The following is a 23,344-nucleotide window of genomic DNA, read 5'->3' as shown; positions in this document are numbered from 1 at the left end:
ACTTTGATAATCAAAAGCTTTCGTCTGACTTTGCTGCCTCTGAGCCTGTATTCACAATGAAGCTGTACATGTGTGACTTATCTGTTCATAAGATGGATACCCTAGGTATAACTTCAATCTTAAGTAAAATACAGCCAATATGCAGCTTTTGTAAACTGTGAAATACATACAAGTAAGAGCAGTTAAATTGATTGAAATTTTTAAAAATGAACAAACTAGATTGTTTAAATTGTATGTATAATGATGGACATATACAAGTGTACATTTACTCATGGAATCCATTCCCTAGAGCACTGAAAACTCCCATGTCTATTTTTCTAATGGAGAAACGGTGCTGTCCAGTAGACCCAGGAATTGCCATCCTTCAGTCACATTTCTCATAATAAAATGACACTTCTGTTTTGTATATTAGTTCCTTGTGAGTTTAATTTGCATGAGTCACACCTTCATCATGATCAGTTTTGGCAAAGTGAATTTTCTAAACTTGAAAAATCTGAATAAGAGGGTTTTAACAAATCTAAGGAGAAAAAAAAACCCACTGTAGTAAATGTTTGTTAAAATTACCTCATTTCTACTCATGTGGGCAGTGTGATCTTCTAGAAAGAGCTGAGCACATAAGGGAGAAAACTGTGTCTAATCATACACTATTGTTTATTAGCCAAATGGTCTGAGGCATGTGAGACCTCAAGCAGGAGAGATGATAATATGTAAGGTTTCAGTGTCTGTTCATCCAAAGCACATGGTTCTACAAGCATCGCACTAATGCATCTCTCAAGGCCACTGTTAACATCAACAATGGCAAATAAAGAGACCTGAAAGCCATGAAGCGCTAAGAAGTAAGATAATACTGCTTCTGCCTCAGGACTCTGAGGATAACCCATGCTAAAAGCTGCTCATATAAGCATCACAGTAATTTCTGCAGACATAAGAAAAAGTCAATATTCTACTAAAGGTTAAATATCTATAGTCTATAGTGCTTCCCATCAGACAGATTCTTTCCATAGACCAGCTCAAACAAATTTTGAGTTTGTGCACCACCATAGGAAAAGTCTTCTGGAAAAACCTATTTCAACTCTGCTGTCTCTACATTACAGCTAAGCAATTGACAGACTAGAATAAAAAAAAAATTTAAATTAAACATAAATAAAAAAAATCCAAAAATACCTACCAAAATAATTTCAAACCAAAAAGTTACATTCTTACGTCATTTAATAATACACCTTCCAGTTAACGTGCAGGATACAGGCTCCCCCTTCACACAGGAGGAATCAGATCCAACCAATTAACTGGTAGAAGTCATGGCTCCTTCGTTCTCAGTTGAGTGATTCATGAAAAGACACAGAGATGTATTTTGTAGTTTCCATTTAGGCTTTTCCTTCATCTTGGACAAAGAAGGTACTGGGCTTCCTTACTGGTTTCATTCAGCTGCCCTTCCTGTAGACTCCCAGATCCCTGGCCTCACCCCTGCATATTTTCTATAGTTTACCAGTGCTTTGGCCTCCTGACTGAAAGTTCACTGTAGGAAGTTATAAGAGTCAAGTGATGTTTTTCTCTACTGGCTATTAACCAATAAATGCCACGAAATTATCAATGAATAGAACACAGATACTGTATATAAACCTGTGGATGATGACCCCTTGGGGTCATATATCAGATATTACATTATGATCCATAACAGTAGCAATATTATAGTTATGGAGTAGCAATGAAATAATTTTATGGTTGAGGGTCACCACAACATGAGGAACTGTATTAAAGGGTCACAACGCTGGGAAAGTCAAGAATCACTGCAGTAGATTCACTTTTAAAGTCTAACATTCCTTTGTGCTATCCCCAAAATTAATACTTCAATCTTATGCAAAAATATAGTTAATATACAGTTTGTGCAAGTATTAAAATGAATACAAATAAGAGCAGTTAAATTTATTGAAGTTTAAAAATGAACAAATTGGATTGCTTAAATGATATGTAAAATGATGGAAATGTACATTTGTTCACAGAATCCAATCACTGGAATCCAAAATATTTCTTGAGCATGTGCTATATTCCAATTACTATGGTACTGAAGGAACTGAAGACAAAATGCCAAGCAAATTTCATGTTCTTGAGAAGGTGTGACTAGAACCATGAAATGCTGAGAGGCAAGACAGACAAGTTATATGAAAGACAGGCTTCCCAGAGGACACGGGCTTCAAGTGTGAAGAAAACAAGTCAGATGCCTTTGACTCACGGCAAGTTAGTAGTTAACTGTAGAAAAACCACAATTCAATTTTAATAAAGTCACATCTCTGAGTGTTAAGGGGAAAAGACAAATTATCTGTGAATTTGAACTGTAAGTGATTCATAATTTTTGAAACAAGGACTTCTTTACTTAAAATAGGAATATTTCTAGGTCTCCATAGAGAACACGTCTTTGGATGTTTATGTGTGTCAGTGTGTCGACCTTATCCTCACCCAGTTATTCCACTGTAACCATCAACACAGGGAGGCAGCAAACCCAAAATGAGTCTAGACATGCCTGACTATCTAAAATACATGAAGAGAGCCGAGGGAGCTCACCAGCAACCTACCAGGATGGAGCGTACACTGTGTCCTGTTAAGTAGACTCTACATCAAACTATAACCTGCTTTTGGAACTCCACATTTTTCTGTGACAATAATACCAGGGTTCATTTAAAGGAGGAACACCCACTTTACTGATGTAAAACAGTTGCTTTTTAATGTTAGTGGCTGATGGGGTGTAAATTAGTCTCAATGATAGACAATCAAATTTTAATCTGAAGTTAATTGTATACAAATATATCTACAGTGAGGTAGATCAGATTGCTTCCAAATCCTGCAGGTCTCAAGTCACTTTATGCAAAACAGAGTCTATAGAGAGGTAGGAAAGAAAGAGCTAAATATCACTGCTGAGCTCATTCAACGATCAGGAACAACATTGCTCCCAAGTGCTAACTCGGAGGGTGCAGGAACCACAGGCTCACTATTTGATTACCATAGAACAGTATTGTTTCTGTACATCACACAATAAAACCCATCAGCCCTGGAAGGCTATTTTATTTTTTCCCTCTAGTTAATTCTTAAAGACAAAGCAAGATATTACTAAAATTGGAGGTATAAACATAGAATTGAAACAAGTGAAAAATTCTGGAAGCATATTTATTATGCCTAATGAAACTTCAGTCTTCTGAAGATCAAATTTCTTTTTTTTGTTTTTTTTGTTTTTTTTGTTTTTTCGAGACAGGGTTTCTCTGTGTAGCTTTGCACCTTTCCTGGAACTCACTTGGTAGCCCAGGCTGGCCTCGAACTCACAGAGATCCGCCTGGCTCTGCCTCCCGAGTGCTGGGATTAAAGGCGTGCGCCACCACTGCCCGGCAAGATCAAATTTCTTAATTCACCTCATGTTGGGCTCAATAATAAGGACAAAGTCATCAAAATGTACTGAAATGATTGTAAACTCTAATAATATTATATATGTGAAATAATTATAGTTAGTCAAACATTAATTATGGGCTTCCCTCTTGACCTAATTTTTTCTCTCCCTTTGATTGCATTTAGAATAATGCCTCTACAACTGCAAGTACTGGACAGCATGGGATTTGAATTCCAGATTTCAAAATAAATGAATTGCTCCATATCCTACGACCATCTATACATACATCATCTTCAAAGAGTCCATCAGTACTCTATCACTGAGGAGACAGCAACCATCTTTTCTCCACTATGCATGCCATTTTTGGAAACTACATCTGTGGCACTCATAATTATTTCTACGAAGAAAACACCTATAGTTCTATGGCATTCATCATTTGACAAATGCAAGGACCTCCCTCATCAGTCAGCTTGTGCTGAACTTCTTGGCGGTGACTGGAATCCTTAAGGGCCTATTAAATTTCTGGAGACAAAAGCTAAGATGAAGGACATGCCACTCCAAATTCATGTGCTGCTTGGCCTAGCTATCACTACTCTAGTACAAGCTGTAGATAAAAAGGTGGATTGCCCACAACTATGTACCTGTGAAATCAGGCCTTGGTTTACGCCCAGATCCATCTATATGGAAGCATCTACAGTAGACTGCAACGATTTAGGACTTTTAAACTTCCCAGCCAGATTGCCTGCGGACACACAGATTCTGCTCCTACAGACTAACAACATTGCAAGAATTGAACATTCCATAGACTTTCCAGTGAACCTTACTGGCCTGGACTTATCTCAAAACAATCTATCTTCAGTCACAAATATTAACGTACAAAAGATGCCTCAGCTTCTTTCTGTGTACCTAGAGGAAAACAAACTAACTGAGCTGCCTGAAAAATGTCTCCATGGGCTGGGCAACTTACAAGAACTCTACATTAATCACAATTTGCTTTCTACCATTTCACCCGGAGCCTTTATTGGCCTACATAACCTTCTTCGACTTCATCTCAATTCAAACAGACTGCAGATGATCAACAGTAAGTGGTTTGATGCTCTTCCCAATCTAGAGATTCTGATGATCGGGGACAACCCCATCATCAGAATCAAAGACATGAACTTCCAGCCACTTCTCAATCTTCGCAGCCTGGTTATAGCTGGCATAAACCTCACAGACATACCGGATAATGCCTTGGTTGGGCTGGAAAACTTGGAAAGCATCTCTTTTTATGATAACAGGCTTATTAAGGTACCCCAAGTTGCTCTTCAAAAAGCTGTAAACCTCAAATTTTTGGATCTAAATAAAAATCCTATTAACAGAATACGAAGGGGTGATTTTAGCAATATGCTACATTTGAAGGAGCTGGGGATAAACAACATGCCTGAACTTGTCTCCATCGACAGTCTAGCTGTGGATAACTTGCCAGATTTAAGAAAAATAGAAGCTACCAACAACCCCAGATTGTCTTACATTCACCCCAATGCGTTCTTCAGACTCCCCAAGCTAGAATCCCTCATGTTGAACAGCAACGCCCTCAGTGCCCTCTACCACGGTACCGTCGACTCTCTGCCAAACCTCAAGGAAATCAGCATACACAGCAATCCCATCCGCTGTGACTGTGTCATCCGCTGGATCAACATGAACAAAACCAACATTCGGTTTATGGAACCGGATTCTCTGTTCTGTGTGGACCCACCGGAATTCCAAGGCCAGAATGTTCGGCAAGTGCACTTCCGGGATATGATGGAAATTTGCCTCCCTCTTATAGCCCCGGAGAGCTTTCCTTCTAGCTTGGATGTAGAGGCTGACAGCTATGTGTCCCTTCACTGCAGAGCTACTGCAGAACCCCAGCCTGAAATCTACTGGATCACACCTTCTGGTAGAAAACTATTGCCAAATACTCTGAGAGAGAAGTTCTACGTTCATTCTGAAGGCACACTAGATATAAGTGGCATAACCCCAAAGGAAGGGGGCTTATACACTTGTATAGCAACTAACCTAGTTGGTGCTGACCTGAAGTCTATTATGATCAAAGTGGGAGGTTCCGTTCCTCAGGATAATAATGGTTCACTGAATATTAAAATAAGAGACATTCAGGCCAATTCCATTCTGTTATCTTGGAAAGCAAGCTCTAAAATTCTCAAATCCAGTGTTAAGTGGACAGCCTTTGTCAAGACTGAAGGTTCTCATGCTGCCCAAAGTGCTCGCATACCATCTGATGTCAAGGTATACAATCTTACTCATCTGAAACCATCTACTGAGTATAAAATTTGTATTGATATTCCCACCATCTACCAGAAAAGCAGAAAACAATGTGTGAATGTCACCACAAAAAGTTTGGACCGTGATGGAAAAGAATATGGAAAGAGTCACACAGCGTTCATGGTCTGCCTTGGAGGGCTTTTGGGGATTATTGGCATCATGTGTCTTCTCAGCTGCCTCTCACAAGAAATGAACTGTGAGGGTGAACAACACAGTTATCCGAGGAATTACTTTCACAAACCGACTCTGGCACGGAGCGAGCTTTACCCCCCTCTGATCAACCTCTGGGAATCAGGCAAAGAAAAAAGTGCCCCCTTGGAAGTAAAAACGACCACGATAGGTGTGCCAACAAATGTGTCCTAAAAACAACCAACCAAACCTACTTCAAAGAAAAGCTCAAGACTGCAGTAGTGCTGACGAAAAAACAGGCAGAGACAAACAACCAACCACAAAACCAGGCAGAGGAATGTCACTTTCTGGAAGGAAGACTCAGCTTCACCAATGCTGCTCCTGGCCAATGGAAACGTGAAAGTTCAGCATTTTAATTGACTGGCTTCAAAGGGTACTGTGGCAACCAAATAAAACAATTCCATTTTCTAGAACTTTCATGTAACTTTTATGTCAGGACTACAGTTAATGTGAACAAAAACATTTCTGTATTTTTTTTAAGTGTAGAAGAGTAGTTGAACTGAGCAATACCTCCTCCTGTGTTGTATTACACATGTTAGCCACGAGTTTTTGCAGTGACCAGATAAACTTGAATTGACATGTGGTGTAAGGAAAAGGACAAATTCTATAGAGTAGACACAGTGAGTATGTGGACCTCTTTTATAAGGAAAAATACATTTTGGATTCAAATCAATTGCTTTTGTCTTGTTTTTGTTTCTAAATAAAGAATAATTTCTGGGAACTATCATTTGATTACAAGTCATTTCAATGACAGTATTTTTGATGGCGTCTTCTACAGTCACATTTGGAATGTTAGGAGTGAGACTTTTACTGGGTTTTGTGTCTACATTTTTCTGATATGCAAAATGGATTGTAGATAGCATTTTATCAATATTAAGAGGTTATGACATTATTCTTAACACTTAAATTACTAATTAAAATAAATCCTCCAGGAAATTATAAATTCATTTAAAGATTTTTTTCAAACAAGGAGCTTTTGGAAAAGCATTTAATTATTAGGTTCAAATGATGTAAATCCAATACTGGAATAAGTCAAGGCCTAATTTCAATAATGAATGGATCAGCTGGAATTTGCTGCTTTGCCAAAACGTTTGCCCCATTTCAGTAGGACTTATTTATCTAAGTGTATTTTCACATCTCTTCGAGATTTTAAATAACGAGCTTCAGTGATGTAACAGATAATTTAATAACCTCCTACACCACAGACACAGTAAGGAAATCACACGTTCCATTTTAAGAGCAGGGTTGTAGAATTTCACTATAAAATATAAGTATGTAACAAAACTTTGTAAGGCTTAACTTTTGGAAACTCTATTCCAGTTTCAAAACAATATAATCCAGATGATTCTGGTGTTCACTAACATAAAATGCAGTTTAGGTTGAGAAACAGCATCTACCTATGCAAACCAAACTAACTTCAAACTTGCTATGTAGTACAGGGTGGCACTGAACTCATGATTCCCCTGCCAGAAATCCCAAAGGCGGAGATTACAGGTGTATAATAGCAATAAAAAAAGGTCAGGAAACAGCTTCTGAAAGTGACTTAGGGTAAAATACAACAGTAAAGTATAATCCACTAAGACTATATATAACATGTCTAAAAACACAGGTTAAAATGATTTCAGATTACAAAATGAAAATACTATTTTAATATCCTTTATGTGAAGTGAAAGAATTTTACTTGAAAAATTAACAGAAAATTAGTGAGATTGAGAGTTTTAGTCATTTTACAAGTAAAAACAGTTCCTGCCAAAACAAGTGCATTTTTGGGCAAAGAAAATATTCTAAAATATAAACACTGATCTTAAATAAAAAGTCATAGTTTTAAAAAGCAAATTGCTTTTCTCTCCAATTAGGAGTTCCTAGATTAATAACTGTTGTGCTGTTCTTAATCAAATATTTAACATTTGGCAGTAACGGAGTGCATATTATCAGCACGTCACCAGCCTGTAAACATTCCCAGCATGGCAGCCATATCAATTTATTTGTTGATATTAGACATTTCCTTTGTGTTAGCATTGACAGTTTCTAATTAAATCCTAGCTGGTTTTGACAATGTGGAAGGTAATTGCTATGAACTCTTTGAAATGAAAGGACAAGCTGTGTTAATTTCAACAAAACGAAAATATGGAACTTGTTAATTCAATGTGTTTCCCAAGCACAAATTTTACAACCTGATGAATCGCTATCACACAGAAGTTGACATTAGAATTCATCAGTAAGACATGCTCATATATCATGAGAGGCTTCAGCACCACGGATAGAGCTCCGTGAGGCTCAGCTATTTATCAAAAACTTAGGAGCTGAGATATGACCTATTAGGATGCAGTTACTATATAGGTCAGCAAGAAATTAAGCATGTATTTTGTGTTTCTTTTGTATTTACCTTCATGAGGACCATCACAGCCGTATGTAAAGCTTACAATGCATTTCATTCTACAGATTTCCTTTGAAATTTGCTATGAAATAAACCCAATTAATAAATAGTATAGGCAAAAAGCCAAACTTTTTGTCACCAACAAATCAAGGAAGGTACTTAGAGCATGCTATGATTTTATTTAAGTCTTAATCCACTGTATCAGCAAGGAAGAAAATAAATTTCCTTCAGTAATGAGAACAGTATTTAATATTCCCTATACAACAATCACAAAATTAAATGCGTCATTAGTCAAATGACTCACATCAATGTACAGGTGAACTGCGCCATATACAATCACCTGTTATAACAAAGTTTAGCTAAGAAAAAGGAAATTCTGAAGCTCATACCTCCACAAATACCACTTGATGTACCTATCTATATGGAGAAAAGCAATCTCTCACAAACATTATTTGAAAAGAAGGACATAATCTCCCATTTTTTAGTATAAAGCAAACTTGAGATTTTTTTTAAAAAGAAGCATGCTAGAACAATAAAAAACTACAGTCATGATTGTGTGATGAAGTTTTGATTACACTGCATATACAGAACTGGCACTATGACATGAAGATGAAAATTTCCTAGAACTAACGATATTCTAGCTGTCCTGATATCAGAGTACCATGCCTCATATATGCCAAGATGCTGATGCAAATGAACTCTATGTGCTCTCAGTTGAATCTAAGTGTGACACATACAACTCCAGATAATCTATGATTTTGAAGGGATAATAAATATTACTAGTGGAATATTACACTATGCTATTTATCATTATCTCAGAGTGCAATCCTTCTACCTATTAAAAAGTTAACTATAAGTGGTATGGCGTGTTATGATGGTGACAGCCTCTTACTCCCCATTTATTGTGTCTCCTAACTACAAGCAATTGATCTGCACTATGAGTTTATGGCAGGGCACTCTATGATGCCCACACAGTGATGACATCACCTCAGTACGCAGTTTCACAATATAACCTATCATCAAACAACACATAACTGTATGGAAAAGCAATATAAAGATAAACACTACTAACAATGTCAAAAACCTATAATGCATATTGAAGTTTTGATACGTTACTAGTTCCCAGAAAGAATGAAATGGAGTTTTGAGGTAGTCAGACAGACAGGTATATGGATGGATATATAGAGATATATATGTATTATAACTATATAAATGGAGATTTTATTCTATTCACACAGCAAAATTTTATTCAAACAATGAATCAGAATAAACTGAAAATGATAATTTTTCAGAATATTCATTTATCTATATTTTTTGTATTCTCAGGAAATACTTACTGCATGGCTATTAATCTCAGGAAAAACACTGAACAGGAATAATTCCTCTGAACAGAGAGATTTATATTCTACACTTTGTCTATCAAGTTTTCACAAATATTTATCAACTGTGATACTTAGTGGTATCACACATTGGTTTGTAACTTTACATACCCACACTACTCAGAAATCATCAAACTTTTAAGCTCAAAATATCTTACTCATAGAAATACGTTAACATAAAAACTTTTTAAAATATATTACTGATTTTATTCTCTTAATTATTAAAACTATCCTAATACTATCTTTAGGGTGATTAAATAGAAAATCCTATCTATTTACCATAGATTATTTCTAACTACAGAAACATAGATTTTTTTTTTTTTTAATAAACTGGAAGAGTTTGGTCATCCTGGCAAATTAGAAGTTAAATTCAAGAAAGTAATTTAGCACAGACCAAATGTTTATATCTCTTACAAAGAGAGACATCAGGTTCTTAAAAGATCTTTCAATGAATGACCCAGGGAAAAAATTAAATTCCTTCTATTAACATGTCAGATAAAATATTCAGAACTTCAACATCTGGAAATTACAAAATTAACAATAAAACACCAAAGTTTAAAGGTATAAGTTTTCTATACAAGGGAGATATTACAATAAAACTTCCCTGCAACTGTTATAAAAAGCAGCAAAAAACCTCTAATTGTATTTATCACCATTAGAGACATCTTGTTCTTCATTCCAATGCTGGATTTTCTAGAAAATATAGAATAATTAATAGGAACTAATTTCTGTACTAGAATTTCCATGACATAACAACATTTTTTTTCATTTCCTAAGATAATGGTATGTGTAGATGTCACAATACCTTAGGTGTTTGTCTTTTCTCACTGATGTGTCATAGCATTATGTGACCATGGTAAAGAACAATCAATTTCTCATTAAAACATACAGTAAAGTTCTGAGATTATCAATTCAAGAATCCAGTCAAACTGCTCATGTATAGTATTTCATAATCTCTGATACAAATGGTGGAGTAAGCTTGGGGCATAACTTGACCTTCATAATCCTCACATTGAGAGAATCCAAGTGTAGTACAAATACCTCCATGGCATTTGGGTTATCAGTCTCCAAGCTGGGAGATACAAAATTGGTTCTGAAACTATCAGAAGTAATATTGTTAAAATAATGCAACTAAAAATACCAAAACAATTCTTCAAAAGTACATGATACGATATTAACATTTTTTTATCGGGACTGAATTAAGGTCAGAAACTTACAATAAATGTATCCTTAATGGTTATAAAGAACAAACTACAGGCAATAATCAAAAATTCCTCTCTATAAAGCACAAAGGCACCAGCCCTCTCACTCCAGTTTGCTACTCAGCTGATCAATAGACTAGCATTTGAGTTCCTAATGTTTGAAAGAAAAACACTTATTTTACGAGGATTTCAAAACCTGTTTTAATTCTATGGTATCAGCAAAGCAATTGAGGTTAGTGTGTACAATACAGCACAGCCTCCCAATTGCTCACAAAGCATAAACAGTAAGAAACAAACGCCTCACTTCTCTCTGATAGTAACATTTATCCATATAATCAATAAAAGTTAAGTAAATAGAGCATTAAAAGAGCGATATTAAAAAAAAAAACTATGTGGGGCAGAGGAGACTCGATTTCCTTTCAATGAATCATATAAGCCTCAATCCAGAATTGTTCCTGAAGTAAGTAGTTAATAGTTCAGATATTTTCCTGTAAGTGATAAAATATCATTTCAAAAATGCTACTAGCACTTGCAACAATACACATCCATATTAATGTGGGAAGAAGGGAAAAAAACCAAGGAAACATTTATCAACACTGAATGTCAGGCTCAAAATGGACAATGGCTTTTAGTAAGTTTCACCAGGCTTTAAAAAAAAGAACATGAGAAAAATGAACATAAGTAGGAGCCAAGAATATGATGGACACTTCTTTCTACTTCTGCCTTTCTCTGACTTGCCCTCTCTCAAGAAACCATTTAAACTCATCTATATAAAATCAATCATGTGTATACTTGTACAGATAACAATACAATACACTCATGGAATGCCCAGAAAAGCAGCATTAATATTCCCACTTTGTACTGATGTTCCCATATAACTATGAATATAGTGTCGAAGAAGGTACGTAGTCTTCTGTCCTCCTAAATAGAATGGGAAACATAAAAACAAAAAGGTCTACCTAAACATGCTATAGTCCATGAAAATGGGTGATTTGGTGGAGGGAGACATATCAACATCAAGAGTCATGGGATGTAGCTCAATGGTACAGCGCTTGCCTAGCATAAAGTAGTTCTCAATCAGTACCATAAAACTGGAATAATTAGGACATTTAATTATTATGCACATCTAACTAACTCAATCAATAGGTTCTTTTAAAATATTCCAATCTCAGGGTTTTTTTTTCTTCTTTTCTTTGTTCTTTGATTTTCTGAGACAGGGTTTCTCTGTGTAGCTTTGCGCCTTTCCAGGAACTCACTCAGTAGCCCAGGCTGGCCTCCCAATCTCAGTTTTGCATCAGAACTTAGGGACAAAGTTCACTGGATTTCTTTACTTCTTCCCAAAGACAAACACTAGTTAAAAAAGAAAGAAAGAAAGAAAGAAAGAAAGAAAGAAAGAAAGAAAGAAAGAAAGAAAGAAAGAAAGAAAGAAAGAAAGAAAAGAAAAAAGAAAATGTATGCATATTGTTAAATTTAAATAGGATTATTCGCCAAGTACTCAGTAGGTACACAGTCAGGGCCTATTAAAATACTTTTCTTTCTGTAATTAGTCCCATGTCCATTGAATAGAACTCATCTCTCAAATACAATTCTACTAGCTGTGAGTGCAGGATGGTAAGTCACCAACCAGCTAAATGTGCTTTCCAATTCTCAGATTACAAGCACCTCCAAAATAATCTATCTTGGAAGGCCGCTTCTTGGTTAAAAAAAATGTGGCGGCAGGACCAAGCCCCTCCCCCCGCATCAAGGGTGAGCAACACATCTAAACACAGATGATGGGCTCCAGAAAGCCAGCTCATGCACCGGTGATGGATCCTGGCGGTCCTGCCCCAACTGAATGTACCAGGCTTTGCTGACTCCTCATAGGAGGTCTTACTTTTTTGGAGGAGGGGATGTGGAATGGGCTAGGGAATGGGGATGGCTGCGGGGGGAGTGGGAGGAGGGAAGAGAGAGTATCTGTGGTTGGTACGTAAAATGAGTAAAAAAAAATTTTAAATAAAAAAAAAATGTGGTGGGTGGTACGCACGCCTTTAATACCAGCACTTCTGAGGCAGAAGGGGGGGGGTGGAATCTCTGGGAGCTTGAGATGGGCCTAGGCTACAGAGCTAGGTCTAGGAGAGCCAAGGCTATACAAAGAAATCATATCTTGAAAAACAAACAATCCATCAAAAAATGCTGAGAAAAGAAAAGGAAAGTCCCTCCAGTTTCTACCTGCAGGCAGATCTTTGACTACCAGTCAAGGAACACGGCAACACCCACAGCTTAGGGCTGGAAATCACTGCTCAGGCCTCTGGCACTGCTAGCGACTTCTAGTCCACAGTAACCTCCCGGCTCTCAGAGAGAGAGCACATTTATGAACTCCATGCTATAGTTCGAGAGAACACTATTATTTAATGCACTTCAGATGACACAATTGTTTAGTGATAAATGAAACAGCACAAACAAATAAAAACAAACGTATCCATGTGATTACAACCTGCAGGTGACCATTTAATAGAAAGTTAGTCATCCAAATTTGCCAGTCAAAGAAAGGACGTGGCTGTTTAAAACAAATATTTTCCTAAATAAAGACATCCCATTACATTAAGCTGGAATGGGAGGATAACTTTACATCTACAAAGGTTCTCAGTATTTAGTAATTATTCACTACAAATGCTTGAAAGTGACTATGCTCAGAACTTTTCTCACTCTCAATGACTTCTTTCCACCTGGGTTTATGTCACTGTCCTTGCCTTTCCCGTGACCTGTGGATATTGTGGAGCTCCTCCTACGTAAGCTGATTTGGAAACTGGTAGCGGCACTGTGTTGTAAAACTTCATTTGTACAGTATCATATAAAGACATGCATTTCATGATGGGATTTTCATACATGCTTGGTTTTGCTTGATCTCCCCCACACCTACTAAGCAAATATTTTAGGCCAAAACACAAATCATGGTCCATGTCACATGCATATTTATTTTATCCACTCACTTTTTACTGGGATATATATACTAGAAATGATATCAACTGCTAGGCATTCAGAGTAATGTCATGACAAATCCTTTGGCATAGAAAAATCTTCTAGTGAAGAAGTAGATACTAACAAATTAATCTATAAGTTTCCATACATAAAAATAGTATCATAATAATTATTAAAGTCATAGGAACAGCTAATACGTTTTTTTACTAGCACAAACCATTCTAAAGGAGCCTCAAAGGCTTCAAATACACATTACTTTATATAATAACTCACCTAGAGAAACAAGTAGATTAGACATGGCTTGGAAGTAGTAACAGGTCAAAATATTTAAAAAGCATCAGAATACTGAGTAAATGGGACACATCAGAATTTTGAGTGATTGGGACAAAGTTCTAAAGGAGGAAATAGCAAGAACCAATGGAGACCCAGGTCCAAGCAAGGCTCCATTTGGCGCTAGCCAGAGTGAAACTGTCATCCCAGAGGAAAAGGATGCCAAGATAAAAACATCATGACTACTTTATAAAGACATACTAGGTTTTTCCTAATCTGATAGCACATAAACACATGCCCACATGCACATTCTCAGGTGCTATCTGCAATCTTCTTGTTAGGACAGACCAGTATTTCAGTATAAACTAATTTCAATTTGTTTTCAAAGTACATCCTCCTTAAAATTATACAAGGGCCAAATGTCCCTGTGGCTCTCCATTGCTTCTACAAAGGTAAATAAGCGAAATAGGACCCAGAAATTCTGGGTAATTTTGTACATAAAAATTCAAATATAATGTAAATTTGTGGCATATGGCTTTGAACGTAAGCCTGACATAATTCTATTTCCACTACCAATTGCATTTCTCTTTTAAATTTTCACAAATATGTTACATGGGGCTTCCTTAGTAAGTATGTGAGTCTAAAAACAGATACAGGCGAAGATTCATGCAGCATTTCAGTTCTTTGCACTCTCTTTTGTGATGCATCAGTTATAACTACCGGAGTAGCAATAGGTATCACGGTCTTAGATTTTATCGTGTCTAGCTAGTGCACTTCACTCACACTGTCTTAACACGCACAGAATGTGTGCAGCTAGACATGTAACTGGACACCCACATCCTCTAGGTTTGTTGGACACCGTTCTTGGTTAAGAAGCAGCTCATCTAATATTCAGTTACTGAATACAGAGTTTCCAAACTCTCATCATGCAGCCCCTTTCCACCTCAGATATTTTTGCGTAACCCAGAGAACATGGGTCTATAAAAAAAAGACATACAAATAAAACATTTACTGATGAGCATAAGGAATGTATCTTAAACAATCCCTTGGTATGTATACACTTTTCCATTTAGGAAAGATAAAATATTTGCATACTAATGAGGTGGGTATGATTGCTCACTCTTATATAACTTACACATCACATATTTTAAAATGACTAATACTGTAAGACACAGCATCTTCAACATTTTTCAGCAGTCATCAATATTTTGATTTTATAATTGTCAATACTGAGAATTCTACTTCACATAAACACATAACACAAAAAGGCAGAAGGGTGCCTACGGCCAAGTCAGAGATTGTGCAAATTCAGCCCTAATCCTAAAATAAAATTCATTTAATGACATTTTATGTAACGTAAGTCAACAATTCAGATGGCAATTTTTACAATCAAGCATTCCAATGTAATATAGTCCAAAGGCATATCAATTTAATATTTATATGCTGAAGGATGATGGTAAAGAGATACTGAAACTATTTGCTTTTATAATGAAACCATTATGCTTTTATACAGTGTACAGCATACAATAGTTTTAATCTGAGCTAAGATGCTTCAGGCAATGTGGACTGGATTCCACAGAGTACATTCTGTGTACTGGAAATAACGCTAAAAGAAGTACCAAGGTGATGACTGCCAGAGCACCCTGAACTCACTTGGAATGTGGTTTTAAATTCATTTGTGATCATTGCTCATTCATAAAAGTTGTACTCCTCATCAAGTTTTGTGACCCACACATTCATTTATCCAATTTCCACATGAGATTCTGACCAAAAGTTCAAGAAGCCGCAGGTCAGGCCTGGAAAGATGTCTTAGAAGTTAAGAGCACTGGCTTCTCTTCCAGAGGACCTGGGTTCAACGCTCAGCACCATCTGTAACTCGTTTCAGAAGATCCAGCCTCTACTCTGGCTTCCAGAGGTACTCTACATGGACATGGTATACAGGACATATATGCAGGCAAAACACCTACATACATGAAACAAAAGCAAATAAATATAAAAAAGAAAAATTTTTAAAAGAATCTGGGGTCTAAAATATAAGGAGATGGTTAAAGAAGTTTATTACATCACAGCAATTTAATTCTTAGTGCTAAAGACACAATTTAAACTATTTATTGGGTTATTTCTTTTATTCTGGAAAGCAAAATACTAAAGATCATTTTGCTGTTCATTTTTCTCAAAAGTGTTTCAGGAAACTGTGATATTAATATATTAACATAGTAATTTCAGTTCTTTAATAATATTTCTTTTGGAAACTTTCTTGAGAATTTTCACCTGAAGTGAAGGACAAAATTCCAAACAGAAAAATAAATTTGGTAAAGCAGATACATTTTCCTTCATATTTGAATCCTGGCAGCTTAGTATCGGGTACCTGGAGCCAGATCCCAAGTTTACTGAAGAATATGTTAAGTTGCCACGGCTCTCAGAGCTGTTCCACTCACTAAGGCATAGGTGACAGAAGAGTCCCACAGCCTTTCAGACAACATCTCAATGCAACAACAGACCGAGCTGTTTTATTTATAAGAGAAAACCTACCCAACATGAGGCCATATTGGTCAAGCCAACAGTTTCTCATCGCACTACTCAGAACACCAACCAAAACATGTGCAAGTCACTTGGCAGAAAATGTCATCTCATTATAAAAATTTTTTTAAAAAGTCTAGTTTTAGCTACACTGAAATCAGACCATATAAAATACTTGTGATACCAGTAGTCAGTCTATAAATGGGGTGGGGAGGAGCTTCTGAGATCCAGGCTAGACTAGAATGTGTCAACCTCCTGCCTCTGCCACTAATGTTTTGGAAGTACAGATATATTCACTTAAACACCTGAGCTGCAGTCGGCTCTCCCGAACTTGGAGTCCCACATCTATTAACATAATGTCACATTATTCTTTTCAAATATGTTACTTAAGGACCAGGCATGATAAAATAGTTCTTTAAGCCCAGTACTTAGGAGGCAGAGGCAGGAAGATCTCTGAGTTCTAGGCCAGCTGAACTATATAGCAAATTCCAGATAAGCCATAGATATACAATAAGACTCTGTCTCAAAAAAATATTTTAAAATACAAAACAAGTTTGGCATTACTGTACCTTAATATGTTACTGCAAAAGAAATAGATGATTAGCCAGGCAGTGGTGACACACGCCTTTAATCCCAGCACTCGGGAGGCAGAGCCAGGCGGATCTCTGTGAGTTTGAGGCCAGCCTGGTCGACAGAGTAAGTTCCAGGAAAGGCGAAAAGCTACAGAGAAACCCTGTCTCGAAAAGTCAAAAAAAAAAAAAAAGAAAGAAAGGAAGAAAGAAAGAGATGATTAATACACAAATTGACTACAAAAAGGAAAACTGAAGCCCAATGTCAGATTATAAAAGCCTGTCATTCTAGTTATTCTATTTTTTTTTTTTAACTGGCAATAATTTGTCAGAGGAAGATTGCTGGTGGAAATATAAATCAGTACATTTATAGAAAATAGTATGGAGTGTCCAGAAATAGTCACTTCTACAACCACCATAGGATCCAGCTGTGCCTGGTTCCTACAGAAAGGAAACCAAGAAAATCTTTAAGAAAGATGCAGACATACTTATGCTTAACTGCAGCACCATCCACCAGAGACAAGCCAGTCAACGGAGGTGTTTATCACCACCACAGATGGATCAGGAAAACATCACACACACACACACACACACACACACACACACACACACACACACACACACACACAAAGAGAGAGAGAGAACTACTCTCCTACAAAGAAAAATGGGATTGTGTCCTTTGCAGGAAAATGGACAGAACTAGAAGTTACAAAGTTATGTGAAATGAGGGAGACACACCAGTTTCATGTGTTTTCTTTCAGATGTGGAATGCAGGATTTTTTTCCTTTTTACAGGTATTATAAAAATAGTAGCAGAGGGACTACTAAGAAAGGTTCAGGTGGCCAGAGGAGGGATACAATGAGAGGGTCAGAAGAGGTAGTTGGGGTGGTGGAAAGGATCCAAGTATGATATATGTATGTGTGGAAACATCCACGAGAAGCCCACTGGCAGGTGCAATCAAAATGCAGCAATTACAGTTTTTAAAAGTCTGCTACTCTGCCTCTGTCAAAATTTATACTACGCTCTCTCCACTATTTTCATTCAATACAAATTAAAGCTGCCCACACTTTCCAAGAGGCATAAAAGCCACCCAACGTCCAAGTGAATGGAGACCTGAGTGCTCCAATTTAGGCCCCCGTGCCCTGGTGGTGTGAGCAGCTTGCTCTCACCTTCCCTAGCTGGCCAGGCCTCCGACATCACGCTAGAACATAACTCTACGAATAAACGGGTTTTGCTCTCTCATTCTGAGCTATTTGTTTTCTCTACTCTTAATTTGTTCTTTCGAGAGCAAACAGAGAACAAATCTACCCCCCACCCACGGGGCAGCCCTACAAAGTGCTGACTATGCTGTCCTGTCCCTAACTTCTCTTTACTCCACAGCCTTAAAACAACACATGATTTGTGGATGTGATCCAAGACACAAGCCTGCCTTAAAATGAGTCAGAAACTGAGGGCAGTCCCCTGAACTACAGTCCTGCACTATGATGAAAGGGAAGCAAGACAACTCTGGACAGTCAAGGATATTTAATTCTACCTGATGCCACATAAGGAGGCTTATGGATTGCCCAGAGTCTGGGGAAGATGCTATGTCCAGCGTGGGATATCTGAGGGGAAAAAAAAAAAAAAAAAAAAAAAAACTCTATGTACACTATGCTCTTTTGTCTGTTAACTTTATTTCTCTAAGACAAAATTAGCACCGTCAGGCATTTGGGGCAGGAATAAATCTAGATACACCAAGCTCTTTGTCCGTCTACTTTATTTCTCTGGGATGAAATCCTGTCTCCATAGCTTCAGTTCCCTCCTGACACTCAGTTCCTCTTTGTCCCCTCTTTTACTGCCCTCTCATAGTCCTGCTAACAACTAAGCTCTTATGCTTCCAGCCTCATCTTTATCCTGTTTCTTCGCCCTCCATCTCTACTTGCTCTCTACTCCTGGCTCTGATGAACTCTACAAGAATTCTACCTTACCATCTACTAGACCTCGGTGTTCTCTTCTCCCTGGTCAGGCCTTTCTGTCTGATCTCTACAGAAATCCCAGGTTCTTTCTTCCCCTGGCCAGGTGGTTCTCTGCCTCCTCAGGAATGTTGCTCCACCCTACCTTCCACCTTGATATGTAAAAACCTCTTTTGTTCTCAGTCTGGAGAGTCAGGAGGCCTCAAGGCAAGAGGAGAGTTGGAGCTTCATTAGCACAAGAAACAAAGCTATGTGTCTCCAGGCAGCTTGTCTCCTAGGCTCAGCAGGGGAGTTAGTTACCTGAGGTGCTGAACTGTTAGCCAAATGGTCTGGGAATATTTGGGCATGCAAGAATTTCATAGCAGAAGACAGCTGAAATATTAAAAGCTGGCCAACACCAAATATTCATAATAAATGGCTTGCCTTTTGACAGACCCTTGGCAGGTCAAAGTATAGCTTTCATACACAGCTGAATCTCTATGATATATTCTTGTGGCTTGCCACAAGACTAATATCAGCTTCACTAGCACTAGAATCCAGTAAATGCTAAGCATCAGGATAGACCTTGGTATGAGGAAAATGCACTTAAACGCTAAGAGGAAGATGTTCTCAAGGACCAAGTCTCATATTATAGGTGAGTAACTCGGTGAAGGAAGTTAAAGTAGCTTATCAGAACAGTGGAAACAAATTCTTATCGACAACAGTGAGAGGGTTTGTTCTTCACACAAAAGCAAATTAACAGGTGTTGACTTTTTAACACCTACTGCAATCCTTAAAATCTGTCACTTGCAGCTCCCTTCCCCTAATGAAAGGCTCCCCCTTTCCCATTTTTCCCTTCATAAAACCTCTATGGAGGCAGGGGTGGGGTGCAGGAGAGGCTGGAGGGAAGAAAAAGAGGAGGAAATGAGATCATTGTATTTTAATTAAAAATAAAATAAATTTGAGAAGGTTTCTCATGTGTAGCAATGACAGATTAATACAGATTTGGAGAGAACAGGGAATGGCAGTGTGTGACTCCACCAATCAACTAGTACTCTTGTGTGTTTGGTTTTCTGCTGAGGACTAAGACATGGCACTGAGAATATTATACTCTAATGCTGAACTTATTAGCAGAAGGTGCACAATTCCAGCTAGAAACCTCTCTGATTGATGGCATACTTCCCCAAGAGGAACCTGGCACCATCTAACACCTGCAAACAGAACCGGATAGCTCCGCCTCGTGCATGCCATTGCTGCTAGAGAAGCAAACTAGTCAGAAGCAGGCCTGGTCACCACACATCCTGGATATTTCATTATTAACCTGCTGACCAGACAAATCCACAATGACATATGAGGACTTCTGGGAAGGAGAATATAAATTAGAATAATTAAAGCTTGAATTTGTTTTGACATTTGACTTGCAAATGTTTTTAATCTATGTCTCACATTAAATAAACACAGCACATTGCAACCCACATACATTTCATGAAAATAATTTATCCTTACTCTACACAAGGAATGCTAATGATTCATACTCTTATTCTCCCCAACTATGGTTCTCTCTCTCTGTCTCTCCCTGTGTGTGTCTCTCTATCTGTCTCTCTCTGTCTCTGTCTCTCTATCTGTCTCTGTCTCCGTCTCTCTGCCCAACCATCATGTCAGAACAATAGGTTTCATTAACCCTAAGAAGTTATTACAGCAAATAGAACACAGTGAGCATCTACTGTTACAGTTATGGTAAGAAATAGACCCAAAGCCAGAAATCAATGGTGGAACTGTCATTTAGCTATTTTTATGGCAGTTAATTCAACACTTAATATTGTTTCTATTAACTGCAGGGGAAATACAAGAAACCAAGGTACAGCAGTGCGAAGAGGTGTTGTAGGAAAGGAAAGGGGAAAGTGAGCTCGTTACATAAAGACCTCATGAGCTAGGGAAAGGGCTCAGTCAATGATACACTTGATGCACCAGCATGAGGACTTGAGTTTAATCTAGCATTCATTTTTGTGAGGACACTAGAGAAGACAATCAGGCACAGGTTTAGCCAATAGGATGTTATTATTAGCCAGCCAGTGACTTCAGGACCCAAGTACAGTTGTAAGCCTTCCTTAGGATGAGCGTCTAAGCAGTCTAAGCAGTCTAAGCAGAAAAATCACATCCTGAGTTGACACACCTCAGTTAGTAACAACAGTTAATGAGAAGGGGAACTACAGAAATCAAAAAGCGAGGTTAGTACATTCAGAGACTTTCCTAGAATTATGGACTTTGATGGATTAGGTCTTTGTTCTTGTTTTTGCTGCCTATGTACTAGGTCCCAAGGCCAGTATGGTATTTCCATCACGGTGTCAATTGTGCTAAGGTCTGAGAGCTTACTAAGGTCTTTGGGCTTGTTGCACATGTAAAAAGTGAAAAAGGAATATCTGGGAGGCAGAAACAAAGTTATCCCTGAAGCTTGGTTATTCTAACCTCACTAAATAATAACACTAAAGGCCTTTTAAAAAGTCATATGGTAATCAACTACTACAGAAGCTTTCTAAAATATAGACATATATAAAAGGAATATAAATGGTGTTACCTTATAATGGGGGAGACTATGTTCTAACCAGACATCTTATGTCACCAAGGAAAACCTCCCGTACTAGGAAAGGGTTACATCTTTTTAAGTCATTAGCCAAATAGTTCCCATAGGTCCTTTGAAACATTACAAGCTGTAACCAATGTTACTGGTTACCCTCTACAACCTGACAACAAGACTCTATTGCTGAAGACACCACATACTTACATAATATGGACAAATTAAGATGGTGCCCGACTAGAAGTTTCACCCTACTGATAAATGTTCATAGTGCTGAAAGGTACTATACATGTACTGGAGGAGAAAAACAATCGTCATTCTCACCCCAATATGAACACTGTAAACTACGACAGCAGCCTGGATGTAAGATACACTGGTACATTAGTGGCACAGATGTCATAGGAGTAAACAACCACAATGGTGCAGTGGGTCAGTTAAACTTCTAGTGGCAAAGGACTTGTTGTAACAATAGCAAATCTCCTCCACCTAGGCTCTTTGCTATCATTTATACTATTAAAACAAAATAAAGTCATATCGTTTTAATAACATATTCCATATACAAGTTATGCTAATTAGCATGCTGGAAATTCCATTAAGATGTCATATAGACAGACCTCATCTGTATGAACCGAAGAAGTTCTTTACTAGTTGAATATTCGCCACCAACTGCCCAATCACAGCCAACCAGCATGGTGATTCTCCATCACACAGAACAAAGCTTACACACAACACTTGCATCCTGTTTCATGTACTTAGATCAATCATTTTTCTATTTCACACTTTCAGACTACATTGCTCAAAGTAAGAAAAGGCAAATGAAATCAAGCCTGATAAGCCAAGAAGTTGTGCAAATGATACGAAAAAATAATTTGGCTTGAGAGGTAAAGAAAGTCAATCATAACTTCAGGCCTCTGAAAGATGAGGGCACACACTTGAAAGCAATTTGCTTTCTAAAAACCACAAGGGAGGGGGTTTCCAACGGCTTTACCAAGGAGCAACAGGAACACGTTTTATTTTTGTGAGACTTGAATATGAATGAGTTGAGGAATTTCACTTCTGAAAAGGAATCCCCAAAACTCTGCTGGAATACGGATGGACTCACTACACTTTTGTGTAATCCTCCTTTAAAATACAACACACTATCATTCTTTTCATTCTTGTCCATGTATTTAGAGAACGTGGATACTGTCACGTTGCCTAGGGTAATCCGGATGCTTTTGTTCCACTGGGAGAAACAAGAGCCCTTTCAGCTAAAGGTTTTCTACTGCTTCTGTCTGTTCAGCACTAGCACCACCAGGGTGATAAGTCTCATAATGAAATAAGCAACTGCTCCCTCCCAGGGGTTCGGCAACCCTCCAGTGCTGACAGTGTCTGCAGGGTATGAACTTAGGGCCACAGGATCCGAGTGAGAAGGGAGGGGACACTGGTCTGCTTAGATGGCTTGGCTGCATTTTATTACATGGTAGTATAAGTCTCTGGTTCTCAATCCACTCTAAATTTTAATAGCCGTCTACCAAGAAGCAACATATCACTTGTTGTAAAGGACGTGTAACTTACATGCAAAATCCTATAAAATGGCAACTGAATTACAGCAGGTTTGCAGGAAAAGCAAGCACATAGAAGATTAGAGATAATGTTTTTATAAACATATGCTCTCACTTTTTACATTTCCATTCTGCCTAAAAAATATTTGTTTT

The 23,344-nt window shown here is 37.7% G+C and overlaps 2 protein-coding genes across 5 annotated transcripts in view; one reads left to right on the top strand and one right to left on the bottom strand.

Annotated features, from left to right (window-relative positions):
• Nucleotides 1-6,593, top strand: part of Lrrn3 (leucine rich repeat neuronal 3) — a 32,683-nt gene extending 26,090 nt beyond the window's left edge. For both annotated transcript variants that reach the window (XM_028872260.2, XM_028872261.2), the window contains one exon: nt 3,559-6,593. In XM_028872260.2, the coding sequence (XP_028728093.1) occupies nt 3,914-6,040 (2,127 nt within the window). In that variant the 5' untranslated portion in view covers nt 3,559-3,913 and the 3' untranslated portion in view covers nt 6,041-6,593. The remainder of the gene's footprint in view (nt 1-3,558) is intronic.
• Nucleotides 1-23,344, bottom strand: part of Immp2l (inner mitochondrial membrane peptidase subunit 2) — an 862,863-nt gene that overhangs the window by 459,897 nt on the left and 379,622 nt on the right. The gene's annotated exons all lie outside the window — the stretch shown is intronic.

The sequence above is a fragment of the Peromyscus leucopus genome, chromosome 14 (genome assembly GCF_004664715.2).
Source record: "Peromyscus leucopus breed LL Stock chromosome 14, UCI_PerLeu_2.1, whole genome shotgun sequence".
In the NCBI taxonomy this organism is placed as follows: Eukaryota; Metazoa; Chordata; class Mammalia; order Rodentia; family Cricetidae; genus Peromyscus; species Peromyscus leucopus.
Note: the sequence above shows the minus strand (reverse complement) of the source record. Positions and strands in the feature narration are given on the sequence as shown.